Source organism: Capra hircus, chromosome 29 (assembly GCF_001704415.2).
Source record: "Capra hircus breed San Clemente chromosome 29, ASM170441v1, whole genome shotgun sequence".
NCBI classification, from domain to species: domain Eukaryota; kingdom Metazoa; phylum Chordata; class Mammalia; order Artiodactyla; family Bovidae; genus Capra; species Capra hircus.
In genome coordinates, this window is record NC_030836.1 from 41,879,453 (window position 1) to 41,898,466 (window position 19,014).

Genomic DNA, 19,014 nt, shown 5'->3' on the forward strand with positions numbered 1-19,014 from the left:
TTTCTCCAGAACAGCAATTGTTCACTTTCTCTTCACCCGTTCACTCTTTTGGGCTTCCCTGATGGCTCAGTGGTAAAGAATCTGTCTGACAAAGCAGGAGCCACAGGAGATGCAGGTTCAGTCCCTGGGCCAGGAAGATCCCCTTGAGGGGGAAATGACAACCCATTCCAGTATTTTTGCCTGGGAAATCCCATGTACAGAGGAGCCCGGCAGTCTACAGATCTATGGGGTCACAAGGAGTTGGACATGACAGAGCACACATACACTCGTTCACTCTTTTAATAACAAACATGGAGGGGCAAGGTCTTGCAATTCTATTCCAGGCGAGGACACAATATGGTCACCCCCTCTTGGCTCCTCATTACTAGCTCTGATGACTGGTCTACTTCTCCATACCTATGTATCCACATGTGACTGTGGGATTAAGTCACCATAACTACATCTCTTGCTTATGGAAGTCTTCCAGGAAATGAAAAAAAAATCCTCTTCTTCAAGTAGTGAAAGAGTGTAGAGCAGGAAGAAGAGTTTAAGCATGTTAAAACCCTTTTCAATTCGCTGTTAGATTACTTCATATGTTAATAGAATGATGTTATGTAATGACTAGGAGAAACTTAGTGGGCACGGTGTTTTGCCATCTCCCAATGCAGAAATGTGCTTTACATCCTCATAGACTGGTGAACTCTGCTTCTCAGAATATCATTGATGATGCAGGCTTACTGCCTTACAGTAAAGTTTGTTTCCAATATTATATAGCTATAATTAGATTTCTTTTTATATTGCTCAGAGAATTGATTCTTTGAACATTTGAACATAGGGAACAAGTGTTTCCCTAATTTTGAATTGGGACTTCTTTGATGGCTCAGTGGCAAAGAACCTGCTTACCAATGCAGAAGATGTGGGTTCTATCCCTGGGTCAGGAACATCCCTTGGAGAAGCAGATGGCAACCCACTCCAGTATTCTTGCCTGGAAAGTCCCATGGATGGAGGAGCCTGGAGGGGCTATAGTCCTTGGGGTTACAAAAGAGTCAGAAATGACTTTGCAACTAAACAACAACAGCAACAAATTTTGACTTCTTTTTTTTTTCTAGTAGGTTTCCATTCTTCCATTTTTTCCTAGTAAGTTTCCCAATAAAATAAAATTTAAAAAAAAAAAAACAAGAAAAAAAAACACCTAAAATTGATCTAGATCTAGATCTTCTGCCTGTCCTTTCAGAGATTAATCCTGTCTTTCTAGTACTCTCTGGTGTCATGCTTACCCTCATGGTGATGCTGTATCTGCTCTAGGTTGATTGACTCATTTGGGTTTACCTGGGACTTTTCTGATTTTATCAATGAAAGTCTCACCTTATTAAAATCTGATAATTCCCATGTACACCAGGATTACTGATAACTCTAATTCTGCACTTTAATCATAAAGTCCTCGAGGTTAGAGATGAGCCTTAGATTCAGGAATTGACTGTATGATGGTCCTACCTTCTGCCATTAGGATAAGACAAGTACTGGAACTGAATAAGTAAACGAATTTCTGCCAGATTCATTTTTTCTTCTGCTCTCCAGTAAATCTCACCTATGTGAAGAGATTTGCTGCAATTAATCCAGATACCTTTATGTACTTTTTACCACCTATATTTATAATTTTACATTTTTCATTTGTTCAGCCACCCCATGATCACTGCCACTGTACAATTTTCTACAATATATTTCAAACATACAGGTAAAGCAGTAGGGCTTTTTCCCCCGACTAAATTTGGTGGATGCTGATTCCTTCTACATAGTTATTTTAATCTCTCTGATCTTCTTGTCTCCAGAAATGCAGACCGTGCGTGTGACTTTGGCAAGTGTGGGAATGGGCTGTGTTGCTGCCTCTAACACCAGTATTTCTGTCCACTTTGTTGAACTCCTCCCCACTCTTGTCAGGTATATGAGTTTATGAATGTTCTGCCGCCACCCAAAAATAAAAAACTTTCCCAGCTAACTGATGGTTGCTGCAGGAATAAGCATAATAGGAAATGTTAGCTATAAAGCAATTGTTTTTAACTGTACCAGTGATATGCTAACAGCAATTATAGCCACAGTTTATTGAAAAAGCTGATTTGGGGTGATGCACTGTCTTAAGTGATACTTCAGTGCTTCATTTCATTAACTTTTGGGGCCATTTGTTAGAATAGGTCTAGTGTGTAATGTTCTTTTTAGTTATGACAATGGGTCTTTCACACTTTGACCCTGACAAAGACAGCTGGAAAATCACAGAGCAAATTGCAAAAATAAGTTTGTCATCAAACCCAAGTATTTAATAATTGTTTTTTATTGTCTTCCATAGTCATGTCAAAATAATAGATCATAAATTACAAGTGCAGATTTTTACTGAATTATTACAAAAATTATTACTTATCATTATTTAGAGCAAAAGCTGCAGGCATAGATATGATGGCTAGTAGGTGTGGGGCAGCACTGGCTCCCCTGCTGATGACCCTGGTGGTGTATCTACCCACTCTGCCCTGGATCATCTATGGAGTGTGTCCCATCATTGCTAGTCTTCTCGTCCTTCTCCAACCTGAAACCAGACATCTGCCTCTGCCTGACACCATCCAGGATGTGGAAAATAAGTGAGTAACCTGCTACCACCCCCTGGGAGGGACTGTGTGCTTTGAATCTATAGGTGAGAAAGGCAACACACTGCGTGGGTCCTTCAGATCACTGAGCCTTGCCAGGGATACTTCCATGTTGGGTCATTGCCTTCACGAGAGGCAGCGTCATTTCTACCCACTGTGTGTTCACGTCTAGACTGCAGAGATTCCCTCTTCCCTGTTTTTATTGGTAGTTTTAGTGCTGAAGTGATGGTAATCATCTCTGTTGTGAGGGCACATCCTACCTGCCCTCAAGAGGGACACACATTCCTGATGGTGTTTCATGGTCCTCAGATCCATAAAAGCCTGGTATATGAAAGGGAAACAAACATGAAGGAATAATGTTAGGAAGATCACATAGAGTTAATGATTCTCTTTGAAAAGGTAATTAATATTATGTATGTGCCCATAAGAGTCAGACAATTTGCTGCCACAAGTAATGGAAAGATTGGTACAGGGAAAATAGAAACTGACAAAATATATTTTAAAATAAGAAAACTGGTATATTAGTGACCTGGCACCCATAATCATGGTTCACAAAGTCAGTGACTTAACAGAAATGATTGCCTCATAGTTACTTAGCTTTTAAGTCTGAGCTCAAGTTGTTGGCAGGTTCATGCCCCATCTGTAGACTCTAGGGAAGGGTCTGCTCCAGGTCTCTCCTGGTTTCTGGTAGCTCCTTTGCTTGTGGCAGAATAACTCCATTCATGACACCTCCCTGGCACACTTCTATGCCCAAATGTTCCCTTTGAATAAAGATACTAATCATATTGGATTAGGGGCCCATTCTAGCCCAATATAACCTCATCTTAATTAATTTTATATGCAACATTCTTGTTTCCAAATATGGCAACCTCAAATTCTGAGATACTGAGAGTTATGACCTCAGCGTATGAATTTTGCGAAAGACATAATTCAACCCACAACAGATGGGAAGTGGCCTTAGATTTTCAGTTCACCTCTTGGCTTTCCAAAGGTGTTATTGGTCAGAGGTCTAAAGAGACCCAAGTGAGAGTAGCAATTTTCAAACTGTTTTCTTGGGTCCGCACAGTCTGCAGAGCCTTTTCCAGCATGAATGTCAACCCTATGGATTTTATTGGATTACAAGAAGTTGATGGTTAGAAGTTCAGTTTGTACTTGTGCAGGGAGGGCATCTGAACTTATTTTCATGTTTTTCTCTTTTTTAATGTTTATTTTTATTTGCCAATTGGCTGGTTGATTTGTTGTTTCTATTTGGTTTCTCCAGGAAACAATTCTCAAGAAAAGTAAATGAGGAAGATTTCTGCATAAAAGTGACAAAATTTTAAGGACATTTTATGACTGACCAGGGAGGAAAGGAAAACTATGAAGAACAAAACTTGGAGTTTTCCTTAATATCTACAAAGTAGCAAGTAAATATACTGGAAAATTAAATCTAATTTATAATTATTGCCTTAGTATTCACTTAAACATATAATTTCTTGGTACATGTTCCATGAGCAGTTCAATATTTAAGGAAAGTAGTTGAAAAGTTTAAGATCTATCAATAAATTATTAATAGACAAGATAATTCAGAAACAGAGGAATGTCATGGAATTAGTATGTGACTGCTTGATATGTGGGACAGCATATGGTGAACTGTCCATAAATGTACAGAACAATATAAGATATGAAACCAAAAATCAAAAGAAATCCAGAAACAGATACTAATATATATGTGTATATAAATAAATAAATAAATATATATACTTAAGACATGATACATTTGACATCATAAATCTCTCCAAATAGAAGGATTATGTGATATGTGGAAATACATTCATTGAAATAAGAATGTTGACCTTCTCATGGTGAAATTTTAAATGATTATTACTTTCTCTTTGCAATTTTCTCTTTTCATATTTTCAATAGTTAGCATATGTAATTTAAAATTCTTTGAATTTATTAACATTGGATGGCAAATATAGAATAAGCAAATTATAAAATGTGTATGTATTAAATACAATCACTGAAAATTAAAGTTATATTCTTAGTGCCATGGCTAATTAATAAGAAAAGCTTTTCTAATTAATAGTAATTACTGAAGACAAATGGTAATTAATAAAAGATAAATCCAGTTTGAAATATAAGTTTTCATTTTTAAAACAGCAGATTTAACAAATTATTGTCTCATTTTGGATTACGGCACACAGTGATGGGAATTCATAAATGTGAAAACATGCTATAATCTAAGAAATCAAACGTCTTATAGGCTGTGGCAAACAATTGGCATTTTATTAAGAGTTTTATTCCAAAACTGAACCAGGAATAAATAGACAATCTTAACAGACCCATCACAAGCACAGAAATCAAAACTGTAGTAAAAAATCTTCCAACAAACAAAAGCCCAGGACCAGATGTCTTCACAGGTGAATTCTACCAAAAATTTAGAGAAGAGCTAACACCTGTCCTATTCAAATGCTTCCAGAAAATTGCAGAGGAAGGTAAACTTCCAAACTCATTCTATGAGGCCACCATCACCCTAATACCAAAACCCGACAAAGATGCCACAAAAAAAGAAAACTACAGGCCAATATCACTGATAAACATAGATGCAAAAATCCTTAACAAAATTCTAGCAGACAGACTCCAACAGCATATTAAAAAGATCATACATTATGACCAAGTGGGCTTTATCCCAGGGATGCAAGGATTCTTCAATATTCACAAATCAATCAATGTAATACACCACATTAACAAATTGAAAGATAAAAACCATATGATTATCTCAATAGATGCAGAGGAAGCCTTTGACAAATTCAATATCCATTTATGATAAAAACCCTCCAGAAAGCAGGCATAGAAGGAACATACCTGAACATAATAAAAGCCATATATGATAAACAGCAAACATTATCCTCAATGGTGAAAAATTGAAAGCATTTCCCCTAAAGTCAGGAATAAGACAAGGGTGCCCACTGTCACCACTACTATTCAACATAGTTTTGGAAGTTTTGGCCACAGCAATCAGAGAAGAAAAAGAAATAAAAGGAATCCAAATTGGAAAAGAAGAAGTAAAACTCTCACTGTTTGCAGATGACATGATCCTCTACATAGAAAACCATAAAGATACAACCAGAAAATTACTAGAGCTAATCAATGAATATAGTAAAGTTGCAGGATATAAAATCAACACACAGAAATCCCTTGAGTTCCTATATACTAACAATGAGAAAACAGAGAAATTAAGGAAACAATTCCATTCACCATTGCAATGAAAATAATAAAATATTTAGGAGTAAATCTACCTAAAGAAACAAAAGACCTATTTATACAAAACTATAAAACACTGATGAAAGAAATCAAAGATGACCCAAATAGATGGAGAAATATACCATATTCCTGGATCAGGAGAATCAATATAGTGAAAATGTATATACTGCCCAAAGCAATCTATAGATTCAGTGTAATCCCTATCAAGCTACCAATGGTATTTTTCAGAGAACTAGAACAAATAATTTCACAATTTGTATTGTATTGTGAAATACAAAAAAATATTGACTAGCCAAAGCAATCTTGAGAAAGAAGAATGGAACTGGAGGCATCAACCTGCCTGACTTCAGACTATACTACAAAGCTACAGTCATCAAGACAGTATAGTACTGGCACAAAGACAGAAATATAGATCAATGGAACAAAACAGAAAGGCCAGAGACAAATCCACACACCTATGACACCTTATCTTTGACAAAGGAGGCAAGAATATACAATGGAGAAAAGACAATCTCTTTAACAAGTGGTGCTGGGAAAACTGGTCAACCACTTGTAAAAGAATGAAACTAGAACACTTTCTAACACAATACACAAAAATAAATTCAAAATGGATTAAAGGTCTAAATGTAAGACCAGAAACTATAAAACTCCTAGAGGAGAACATAGGCAAAACACTCTCAGACATAAATCACAGCAGGATCCTCTATGACTCACCTCCCAGAGTAATGGAAACAAAAGCAAAAATAAACAAATGGGACCTAATTAAACTTAAAAGCTTTTGCACAATAGAGGAAACTATAAGCAAGGCGAAAAGACAGCCTTCAGAATGGGAAGAAATAATAGCAAACGAAGCAAGTGAGAAAGAATTAATCTCAGAAATATACAAGCAGCTCCTGCAGCTCAATTCCAGAAAAATAAATGACCCAATCAAAAAATGAGCCAAAGAACTAAATAGACATTTCTCCAAAGAAGACATACAGATGGCTAACAAACACATGAAAAAATGATCAACATCACTCATTATCAGAGAAATGCAAATCAAAACCACAATGAGGTACCATCTCACACTGGTGAGAATGGCTGCTATCAAAAAGTCTACAAACAATAAATGCTGGAGAGGGTGTGGGGAAAAGGGAACCCTCTTACACTGTTGGTGGGAATGCAAACTAGTATAGCCACTATCGAGAACAGTGTGGAGATTCCTTAAAAAAACTGGAAATAGAACTGCTATACAACCAAGCAATCCCACTGCTGGGCATACACAGAGGAAACCAGAAATGAAAGAGACACGTGTACCCCAATGTTCATTGCAGCAATATTTACAATAGCTAGGACATGGAAGCAACCTAGATGTCCATCAGCAGATGAATGGATAAGAAAGCTGTGGTACATACACACAATGGAATATGACTCAGCTATTAAAAAGAATGCATTTGAATCAGTTCTAATGAGGTGGATGAAACTGGAGCCTATTATACAGAGTGAAGTAAGTCAGAAAGAAAAACACCAATGCAGTATATTAATGCAAATATATGGAATTTAGAAAGATGGTAACAATGGCCTTTCTTGTGAGACAGTGAAAGAGACACAGGTGTAAAAATAGACTTTTGGACTCTGTGGGAGAAGGTGAGGGTAGGATGATTTGAGAGAATAGCATTGAAATATGTATATTACCATATGTGAAATAGGTTGCGAGTCCAGGTTCGATGCATGAGACAGGATGCTCAGGGCCAGTGCACTGGAATGACCCTGAGGGATGGGATGGGGAGGGAGGTGGGAGGGGGTGTTTAGGATGGGGGGCACATGTACACCCATGGCTGATTCTTGTCAATGTATGGCAAAAACCACTACAGTATTGTAAAGTAATTAGCCTTCAATGAAAATAAATGAATTAATTTTTTTAATAGAGTTTTATTCAATTGTTGGTTCTGAAAATACTTGTAGGGCACATATAACTTACAAAGGACTTGACTTATTACCATGGACAGAGATTTAATGAGAAACAAGTATGAAATCAGATAAAACAGATAGTCCGCAAATGCAGTTTCATGGTCACATTGTGATTCTCTACTAGTCCATTTAATTTTTACCTTGGAGGCTCAAGTCTCTGTCACTTGGCAGGATTCCATAATTATTTTGGGTCCATGTACCTCAAAATCTCCCCATTTGAGGCCTCAAGATACTAGCATCTTCATATAAAACCAAGATTATGAGTTAGAGATCAAAGAAGGAGTTTTCGCTTATCTATTTAAAAGTGATTTCTAGGTCTCCAGTAGTGCACTCTTTGTCCATGTCCACTTCACATTCTATAGCTCCTTGCCTTTTGCAATAGACTTTGTCAAATATACTGACATGAATATACAGTTATTTTCTTGTTTAGTCTCTGTAAGTGGTGAATTACACTGGTTCTTTTTAAAATTTTATTTTTAATTGGAGCATAAATGCTTTACAGTGTGATTCAGCCACATGTGTACCCATGTTCCCTCCCTCGTGAACTTCCCTCCTACTCCCTCGCCATCCCATCTCTCTGGGTTGTCACAGAGCACCGGGTTGAGCACCTTGTGTTATACCACAGCTCCCCATTCAGTTCAGGTCCCCATGAATCGCAGCACGTCAGGCCTCCCTGTCCATCACCATCTCCCGGAGTTCACTCAGACTCACATTCATCGAGTCCGTGATGCCATCCAGCCATCTCATCCTCTGTCGTCCCCTTCTTCTCCTGCTCCCAATCCCTCCCAGCATCAGAGTTTTTTCCAATGAGTCAACTCTTTGCATGAGGTGGCCAAAGTATTGGAGTTTCAGCTTTAGCATCATTCCCTCCAAAGGAATTCCAGGGGTGATCTCCTTCAGAATGGACTGGTTGGATCTCCTTGCAGTCCAAGGGACTCTCAAGAGTCTTCTCCAACACCACAGTTCAAAAGCATCAATTCTTCGGTGCTCAGCCTTCTTCACAGTCCAACTCTCACATCCATACATGACCACAGGAAAAACCATAGCCTTGACTAGACGGACCTTAGTCGGCAAAGTAATGTCTCTGCTTTTGAATATGCTATCGCTATCTGTTTTATATGGTCATGTATATGCTTCAGTGCTACTCTCAATTTGCCCCACCCTCTCCTTTGCCCGCTGTGTCCACAAGTCTGTTCTCTATGTTTGTGTCTCTATTCCTGCCCTGCAAATATGTTCATCAGTACCATTTTCCCTAGATTCCATAAATGCCATTAATATGCAATATTTGTTTTTCTCTTTTTGACTTACTTCACTCTGTATGGGACTCCCTGGTGGCTCAGACAGTAAAGTGTCTACTCACAATGCAGGAGACCCAGGTTTGATCGCTGGGTTGGGAAGATCCCCTGGAGAAGGAAACGGCAATCCACTCCAGTACTCTTGCCTAGAAAATTCCATGGATGGAGGAACCTGGTGGGCTGCAGTCCATGGATTCGCAAAAGAGTCAGACACGACTGAGTGACTTCACTTCTCTCTTTCACTCTGTATAACAAGCTCCAGGTTCATCCACCTCATGAGAACTGACTCAAATCCATCCTTTTTATGGCTAAGTAATATTCCATTGCATATAAGTACCACGGCTTCTTTATCCACTCATCTGCCCACTTCCATGTCCTGGATGTTGTAAATCATGCTGCAATGAACATTGGGGTACATGTGTCTTTTTCAATTACGTTTTTCTCAAGGTATATCTCCAATAGTGGGATTGATGGGTCACTGCAGGCGTGAAATTAAAAGACGTTTGCTCCTTGGAAGAAAAGTTATGACCAACCTAGACAGCATATTAAGAAGCAGAGACATTACTTTGCCAACCAAAGTCCGCATAGCCAAAGCTATGGTTTTTCCAGTAGTCATGTATGGATGTGAGAACTGGACCATAAAAAAGGCTGAGCACCTACGAATTGATGTTTTTGGCCTGTGGTGTTGGAAAAGACTCTTGAGAATCCCCTGGACTGCTAGGAGATCCAACCAGTCAATCCTAAAGGAAATCAGTCCTGAATATTCATTGGAAGGACTGATGATGAAGCTGAAGCTCTAATACTTTGACTACCTGATGCAAAGAACTGACTCATTGGAAAAGACCCTCATGCAGGGAAAGATTGAAGGCAGGAGGACACGGGGATGACAGAGGATGAGATGGTTGGATGGCATCACTGACTTGATAGACATGAGTTTGAGCAAGCTCTGGAAGTCGGTGATGGACAGGGAATCCTGGCATGCTGCAGTCCATGGGGTCACAAAGAGTTCGGCACGACTGAGCGACTGAACTGACTGATGGCAGTTTTATTTCTGTGTTTTTTTAAGGAATCTCCATACTGTTCTCCATAGTGGCTTTACTGATTTACACTCCCACCAACAGTGCAAGAGGGTTCCCTTTTCTCCACAATAGCCATTCTGACCAGTGTCAAAACGGATATATTTTAAAGTGTTAAACTAAGCTTCCATTAGAATTAAGCCTGCTTGTTCAGGGTGTGATGACCTTTTGAAAACAACATAGTGGGAATTGACATATATACACTTTTGATACTATGTATAAAGTGGAGATTGACACATATACTATTGATACTATGTATAAAGCAGAGAACTGTTGAGAACAGACGGTATAGCTCAGGGAACCCTATCCAGTGCACTGTGGTAACCTGAATGGGAAGGAAATCCAAAAAAGAGGGGATATATGTATGTGTAAAGTTGATTCACTTTGCTGTACAGTAGAGACTAGCACAACAGTGTGAAACAACTGTACTCAATAAAAGTTAAAAAATAAAGTATTATTTTAATTGATCTTTAAATACTTTAGCAAGAAGTTTTGCATCTATGTTAATGAAAGCTATTGGTCTCTAGATCACTTTCCTTCTACTTTCATCTGCTTTTGGTATCAGAATAATGCTACTCAACATAGACTGTTAGGAAGCCTTCTCTCCTCTTCTATTCCTGAAGAAGTTTGTGTAAAACAGGAACTTGGTCTTTCTTAAATATTTTGTGAAAGTTTCCAGTGAAAGTACTTGCAATTTTCTTTGTAGGAAGATGTATAACTATGCATGCCCATTTATTTTATGTAATAAATAGGTAAAGGACTATTCAGCTTTTCTATTTCTTCATGAAAAGTGAATAACAAACTTTTTAATATAAATTTTAAATTTATAATACATTATTATTGATGATAATCAGAATGTTGTACATTAGATCTCCAGAACTTATTTATCTATAGGTGCATGTTTGCGCCCTTGAACATCTTTTTCACAAACCTGGTTACAACATAATACTCTCTATTTTTATGAGTTTGGCTCTTTGAAATGTTACATACATGTGACATAATATAGTATTTTATTTTTATCTCTGGTGACTTAGCATAATGTCCTCCAGGTCCATTTGTGTTGTCACAAATAGCAGGGTTTTCTTTTTTCTTAGTTGAGTGATAATCCTTTGTACATATAGACCATTTTAAAAAATCCATTTATCCATTAACACCCACTTAGTTTGTTTCCATATCTTGGCTATTTTGATAATGCTGCAGTCAAAATGGGAGTGCATTTATCTCCTCAATATACATTTTTAATTTTCTTCAGATGTATACACAGATGTGGGGTTACTGAATCATACGATAGTCCTATTTTAAATTTTGTTGAGGAATCTCCACACTGTTTTTCATAGTGGCTGCACCAATTACATTCCCACCACCAATGTAAAGGGTTCCCTTTTCCCACATCCTTAACAATACTTATTATTTTTTGTCCCCTTGCTGATCACTGTTGTAAATGATGTGTGGTGATATCTAATAGTGGTTTTAAAATTTACATTTCCCTGATAATTAGTAATGTTGAGCATCTTTTCATATATCTATTGTCAGTCTTGATGACTTCTTTAAAAAAAAGTTTTGCTCCTCTGCCATTTTTTTAGCTGCTTTTTTTGTTTGTTTATTTTGTTACAGAGTTGTATGAGCTTTTGTATATTTTTTTTCTTTTTTTAATTTTAATTTTTATTTTTTAATTATTATTATTTTTTATTTTTTTATTTTTTAAATTTTAAAATCTTTAATTCTTACATGCGTTCCCAAACATGAACCCCCCTCCCACCTCCCTCCCCACAACATCCCTCTGGGTCATCCCCATGCACCAGCCCCAAGCAAGCTGCACCCTACGTCAGACATGGACTGGCGATTCAATTCTTACATGACAGTATACATGTTAGAATTCCCATTCTCCCAAATCATCCCACCCTCTCCCTCTCCCTCTGAGTCCAAAAGTCCGTTATACACACCTGTGTCTTTTTTCCTGTCTTGCATACAGGGTCGTCATTGCCATCTTCCTAAATTCCATATATATGTGTTAGTATACTGTATTGGTGTTTTTCTTTCTGGCTTACTTCACTCTGTATAATTGGCTCCAGTTTCATCCATCTCATCAGAACTGATTCAAATGAATTATTTTTAACGGCTGAGTAATACACATTAAAATAAATTTATTTATTTTAATTGGAGGTTAATTACTTACAATATTGTATTGGTTTTGCCACACATCAAAATGAATCTGCCACGGGTGTGCAGGTGTTCCCAATCCTGAATCCCCCTCCCACCTCCCTCCGCATACCATCCCTCTGGGTCATCCCAGTGCACCAGCCCCAAGCATCATGTATCCTGCATCGAACCTAGACTGGCGATTTGTTTCTTATATGATTATTATACATGTTTTAATGCCATTCTCCCAAATCATCCAGTCCCCCATTTAATTTTGCTGCCTTTTCATTTTGTTGATTGTTTCAGGTCAATTTCATTTGGGATGTGGATGCAAAAATCCTCAGTAAAATACTAACAAACTAAATATGCATGCATGTGTGCTAAATCATTTCAGTTGTGTCCCACTCTTTACAACCCTGTGGAAGTAGCCCACCAGGCTTCTCTGTTCATGGGATTCCCCAGGCAAGAATACTGAAGCGGGTTGCTGTGCCCTCCTCCAGGGGATCTTCCTGATCCAGGGATCAAACCTTCATGTCTTACATCTCCTGCATTGGCAGGCAGGTTCTGTACCACTAGCATCACCTGGGAAACTCCAACAAACTAAATATACCGACATATAAAATGATTATAAACACAACCAAGTATTATTAACCCCATAAATACAGAATCAATTTAACACATATAATTAAATAATAAAATATAGCATATTAAAGATAGAAAGTTAAAAATCACAAAATTATGTCATTAGAGAAAGAGCATTTATCAATAAGTTGAACTCTTTCATAGTAAAAAAGCTTAATAAACACATGATAGAGTGGGACTTCACCCTGATAAAGAGAATATATGTTGTTTCATTTTGTTGATTATTTTCTTTGCTATGTAGAAGCTTTTGAATTTGCTGTAGTCCCACTTTTCTATTCTGATTTTGTTGCCTGTGATTTTGGTCATATCTATGAAATCATTGCCGAGACCAATGTCAAAAAAGTTTTCCCTTGATTTCTTTGAGGTGTTTTGCGGATCCAATTCTGTGTTCAAATCTCTCTTACAAAAGAAATATTATTTGGCCTTAAAATAGAAGCCAATCCTGCCATATGGGGCAACACAAATAAGCATACAGATATTAAGATAAGTGAAATAAGCCAGTTACAGAAGGACAAATACTGAATGATTATGAGATTTTAAAATTATTCAAACTTATAGAAGCAGAGTAGAATGGCTGGTATTTGTCAGGGGCTGAGGGAGTGGGAACTCTCAGTAGTATGAGGTTTCTAGATAACCCTAGAAAATACCATATTATACATCAAAAATGTGTCAAAGGAATGGATCTCATGTTAAATGTTGCCTTAGAAAACTACAAAAGAACAAAAGGGAATTTTTGGATGTGGTCAATATGGTTAGTACCTTAATGTAATGATGATATCATAAATGTATATATATCTACAAACTCAAAGCGTATATACTAAATGTGTGATAGTTATATATCTATTATACCTCAATTAACCCATAAAAGAGCAGATATGAAGAACATACAGAAATTGTCATCCTAAATGATGAAAGGCCAATTTCTTCAAAATGAATTCAGGTACAGTATAATGTCAACTATCACCACATATATTCAACAATTTATTGAAAGTTTTAGTGAGAATAATTAGATAAGGAAAAGAAATTATATTGGTTTTGCCATACATCAACAAGAATCTGCCACAGGTATACACGTGATCCCCTCCCTGAACCCCACCTCCCAATTAAAATAAATAAATTTATATTAAAAATAATAAAATAAATAAAATAAAATTGAGAATCACTATATCATACACCTGTAATTTATATAATACTGTACCTCAACTATACCTCAATAAAAAAATAATGTAAATTAAAAAAGAAAAAGAAATTAAAGACATACATCCATTTTGGAAAAGAAGAAACAAAGCTATTTTTATTTGCAAATGGCATAACTTTATATGTAAAAAATACCAAACATCCACTAAATACTTATTAATAATAAATGAGTTTGCCAAATTTTCATGTTAAAAAATAAATTGCAAAATCAGTTTTATATCTCTGGTGATGATGATGGTGAGTGCTCAGTAGCGTCTGACTCTTTGGGATCCCACAGATTGTAGCTCATGAGGCTCCTCTGTCCATGGGATCATCCTGGCAAGAGTACTGCAGTGAGCTGCCATTTCCTCCTCCAGGGAATCCTCCCAACCCAGGTATGGAACCCATGTCTCCTGTGTCTCCTGCATTGCAGGCAGATTTTTTTTTTTAACCACTGGGCCACCTTGGGAGGCCCCCTATTTCCCTAGACTAACAATAGACAACACAAAATTAAATCTATAAAAACCAAATCAATTTACAATAGTATTACAGAGAATAAAATACATACAAAGAAATTAATAGAAGGAGTGCAAGGTCTGTCCATTGTTAACCACAAAACAGTGTTAGAAAATAAAGTGGATCTTAATGCAGGAACGGAGAAGGCACTGGCGACCCACTCCAGTACTCTTGCCTGGAAACTCCCATGGACGGAGGAGCCTGGTAGGCTGCAGTCCATGGGATCGCTAAGAGTCAGATACAACTGAGCGACTTCACTTTCACTTTTCACTTTCATGCATTGGAGAAGGAAATGGCAACCCACTCCAGTGTTCTTGCCTGGAGAATCCCAGGGACGGGGGAGCCTGGTGGGCTGCTGTCTATGAGGTCGCACAGAGTCAGACGCAACTGAAGTGACTTAGCAGCAGTAACAATACAGGAAAAGATATCTTATATTTTTTATCGAGACAAACATTGGCAATAATGCAATATTACTCAAATCAATCTATAGATTGGACACCTTGTCTATCCACATCTCAGCTGGCTTTTTTTCCTTTTGGCAGAAATTGACAAGCTGTCATTAGCATTCATATGAAAATCCAAGAACCCAGATTGCCAAAACAATACTGAAAAAGAACTGATTTTTTCAGTTTCAAATATTATTGCAAAGCTATAACATTGTATGGTTGAGGCATAATAATAGACTTAGAGATAAAGGAATAAAATTGAGAACACAGAAATAAACTCTAAAGTTATGGTCCATTGATTTTCAACAAAAGGAACAAGAAGTCTTTAAGAAATGATGCTTGATCAAAACCAAGCATCTATATATATATAAAATAGATGACTAATAAGAAGCTGCTGTATAGCACAGGGAACTTTACTCGATACTCTGTAACAGCCTATATGGGAAAAGAATCTAAAAAGAAGGTGGATATATGTATACGTATAACTGATTCACATTGCTATACAGCAGAAACTAGCACAACATTGTAAATAAACTATACTTCAATAAAACTTGAAAAACTACAATGAAGTATCATACTACACTTGTCAGAATGGTTATTATCAAAATGTCTATAAATAATAAATGCTGGAGAGGATGTGCAGAAAAGGGAACCCTCCTACGCTGTGGGTAGGAATGTAAATTCATGCAGCCACTATGGAGACAAGTATTGAGGTTCCTTCAAAACCTAAAAATAGAGTTACCATATATGGTCCAGCCATCTCACTCCTGGGCATACATCCAGAAAAGATAAAAATTCTAATTCAAAGATACATGTCCAGTGTTTGTAACAGCTCTACTTACAAAGTTGTTGTCCTTGTTTAGTCGCAGAGCTGTGTCTGACTCTTTTGCAACTCTATAGACTCTAGCCCACCAGGCTCCTCTGTCCATGGGATTTCACAGGCAAGAACACTGGAGTGGGTTACCATTTCCCTTTCCAGAGGGGATCTTCCCACCCCAAGGATCAAAGCTGTGTCTCCTGCGTTGGCAGGTGGATTCTTTACCACTGAGCCATCAGGGAATTTGTAATAACAAATAACATTTATGGAAGCAAACTAAAAGTCCATTGACAGAAGAATGGAAAAAGAAGATGTGATATTAATACATATAAACAACAGAATATTGCTGATCTATAAAAAGAATGCAATAATTCCATTTGCAGCAACATGGATGGACCTAGAGAATATCTTACTAAGTGAGATAAATAAGGCAGAGAAAGACAAATACTGTACGATATTACTTAAATGCTGAATCAAAACTGATACTAATGAACTGGTTTTCAAAACAGGAAGAGATTCACAGACATAGAAAACAAACTTACAGTTATCAAAGGGGAGGGAGGGTGGAGAGAGGAATAAAATAAGAGGTTGGGACTAATATATACACACTACTATATACAAAATAGATAACCAACAAGCATAGCACAGGCACAGGAACTATATTCCATATTCTGTAATAACATATAAGGGTTGTTATATAGTTTCTAGTTCCTTGTTACAATGATCTGTGTTTCTATTGATCAGTTCAGTTCAGTCACTCAGTCATGTCCAACTCTTTGTGACCCCATGAATCGCAGCACACCAGGCCTCCCTGTCCATTACCAACTCCCGGAGTTTACCCAAACTCGTGTGCATTGAGCTGGTGATGCCATCCAGCCATCTCATCCGCTGTCATACCCTTCTCCTCCTGCCCCCAATCCCTCCTGCGAGGTGTGCAGGCCGGCGCGTCTGCTAGGCTGGGGCTTGGGGTCATGGCACCGTGGTGGCTGCGCTGCTCTCCAGTATATGGGCTGCCTCCCTGGGTGTTTTCCCCTGAGATCTCTCTGCCCCAGATCCAGAACTAAATCATGCTGTGGAGTAACAGGGTCTGGGGCCTTGGCCCTGCTCAGATTGGGGAGTGTGGTGAGGAGGCAGCTGCCAGGGCAGAGCTCTCTGTCCATCTTCACTGTTGGAGCCAAAATGTGTGCTACCTTGTGCGTAAGGACACAAGGGACCCTACAAGACACCTCCGGCCTACCTCTTTGTCCCAGTTGTTCTCCCAGCAACCAAGGGGGATTGTGCCATCTATGCAGGGCCCCTGGACTGGGATTTCCAGGCTGTGACTCAACCAGCTAGCTCCCAGAGTGAGAGTCTGCCCCTGAAGAACTTCTCTTATTTTAAGACTCCTTTCCTGGGCTGGGATCCTGACCCTACGCCTTTCCTCTGTCCTCCTCTGTTATGTGGAAATCTGTCTTGCATCTTCAGTTGTATAGGAGTTTTGATAATTTCTAGTTAATATTTTGTAAGAATTGTCCCATAAGTTGATGTATTTTTCATGTGTTTATAAGGACAGCTGAACTCCACATCCTCCTACTATGCCACTTTGATCCCATCCTTCTATATAATAACTATTATTTATTAAAAAATTTTTTTACATTAAAAATTTTTTTTCAATAACTTCATTTTATTAGAAAGAAATATAATGATTGATCCAATAACTTCCCTTTTGATGGACATTTAATCTCTTATACTTCTGAGTTTTTATTATCATTTTTTAATTTATTTATTTTTAACTGGAAGATAATTGCTTTACAAAATTGTGTTGGTTCCTGCCATACATCAAGATGAATCAGCCATAGGCGTACATATGTCCCCTTCCTTTGGAGCCTCTCTCCCAGCTCCCACCCCATCCCACCTCACTAAGTTGTCACAGAGCACCAGTTTGAGCTCCCTGCATCATACAGCAAGTTCCCACTGGCTATCTATTTTGCATATGGTAATGTATATGTTGCTGTTTAGTCACCAAGTTGTGGCTGACTCTTCGTGACCCTGTGGACTGCAGCACACCAAGCCTCCCTGTCCCTCACCATCTCTCAGAGTTTGCCCAAGTTCATGTCCATTGAATCGGTGATGCCATCCAACTATCTCATCCTCTGTCACCCTCTTCTCCTTTCAAAGTTGTTATATATATATTACCATTAGGGGAAAGAAGGACAGGATGGTAATGTACATGCTGCTGCTGCTGCTGCTAAGTCACTTCAGTTGTGTCTGACCCTGTGCAACCCCATAGACGGCAGCCCACCAGGCTCCCCTGTCCCTGGGATTCTCCAGGCAAGAACACTGGAGTGGGTTGCCATTTCCTTCTCCAATGCATGAAAGTGAAAAGTGAAAGGGAAGTCACTCAGTCATGTCCGATTCTTAGAGACTCCATGGACTGCAGCCTACCAGGCTCCTCCGTCCATGGGATTTTCCAGGGAAGAGTACTGGAGTGGGGTGCCATCGCCTTCTCCAGTAATGTACATAACAACTTTTAAATGACAGAAGTAAAATAACAGAAAACAGATTACTAGATGCCAAAGGTAGGAAAGGGAATGACAGGAGCAAGGGGAGGTGGCATATTTCTAATAGTATAAAATTAAAGATTCCTAAAAAAAAAAATATTAAAGATTCCTGTGGAGAGGGAATTCTTTAGTATCTTGACTGCGGTGATGGGCACAGAAAGATACACAGATAACTATGGTACTAAGTACAAGAACACACAAATACAAGTACAGGAAAAACTGGGAAAACCTGAATAAGATCAGGAGACAGTGTAACTGTCAGTATGTTAGCTGTGATTATCATATTACCATTTTATAAATATTACTATTGGGGGAAACTGAGTGAAGTGCATGTATGTTATATTTTTCTTGCTCCTGTAATGAATCTTCAATAACATCAATAAACATTTCAATTAAAAGTATGAATGGGGAACTTCCCTAGTGGTACAGTGGATAGGAAGCCACCTGCCAATACAGGGGGCATGGATTCCATCCCTGGCCCAAGAAGATTCCACACGCTGCAGCGCAAGCCCAAGCACCACAACGACTGAACTCCTGTGCTGCAGCCACTGAAGCCCTG

The 19,014-nt window shown here is 38.2% G+C and overlaps 1 protein-coding gene across 1 annotated transcript in view; it reads left to right on the forward strand.

Moving 5' to 3' along the window:
• The window catches only part of LOC102189740 (solute carrier family 22 member 10), an 86,636-nt gene extending 81,890 nt beyond the window's left edge, over nucleotides 1-4,746 (forward strand). Inside the window, exons 8-10 of the mRNA XM_005699808.3 lie at nucleotides 1,809-1,917; nucleotides 2,403-2,606; nucleotides 3,874-4,746. Of these exons, the coding sequence (XP_005699865.1) occupies nucleotides 1,809-1,917; nucleotides 2,403-2,606; nucleotides 3,874-3,934 (374 nt within the window). The 3' untranslated portion in view covers nucleotides 3,935-4,746. The remainder of the gene's footprint in view (nucleotides 1-1,808; nucleotides 1,918-2,402; nucleotides 2,607-3,873) is intronic.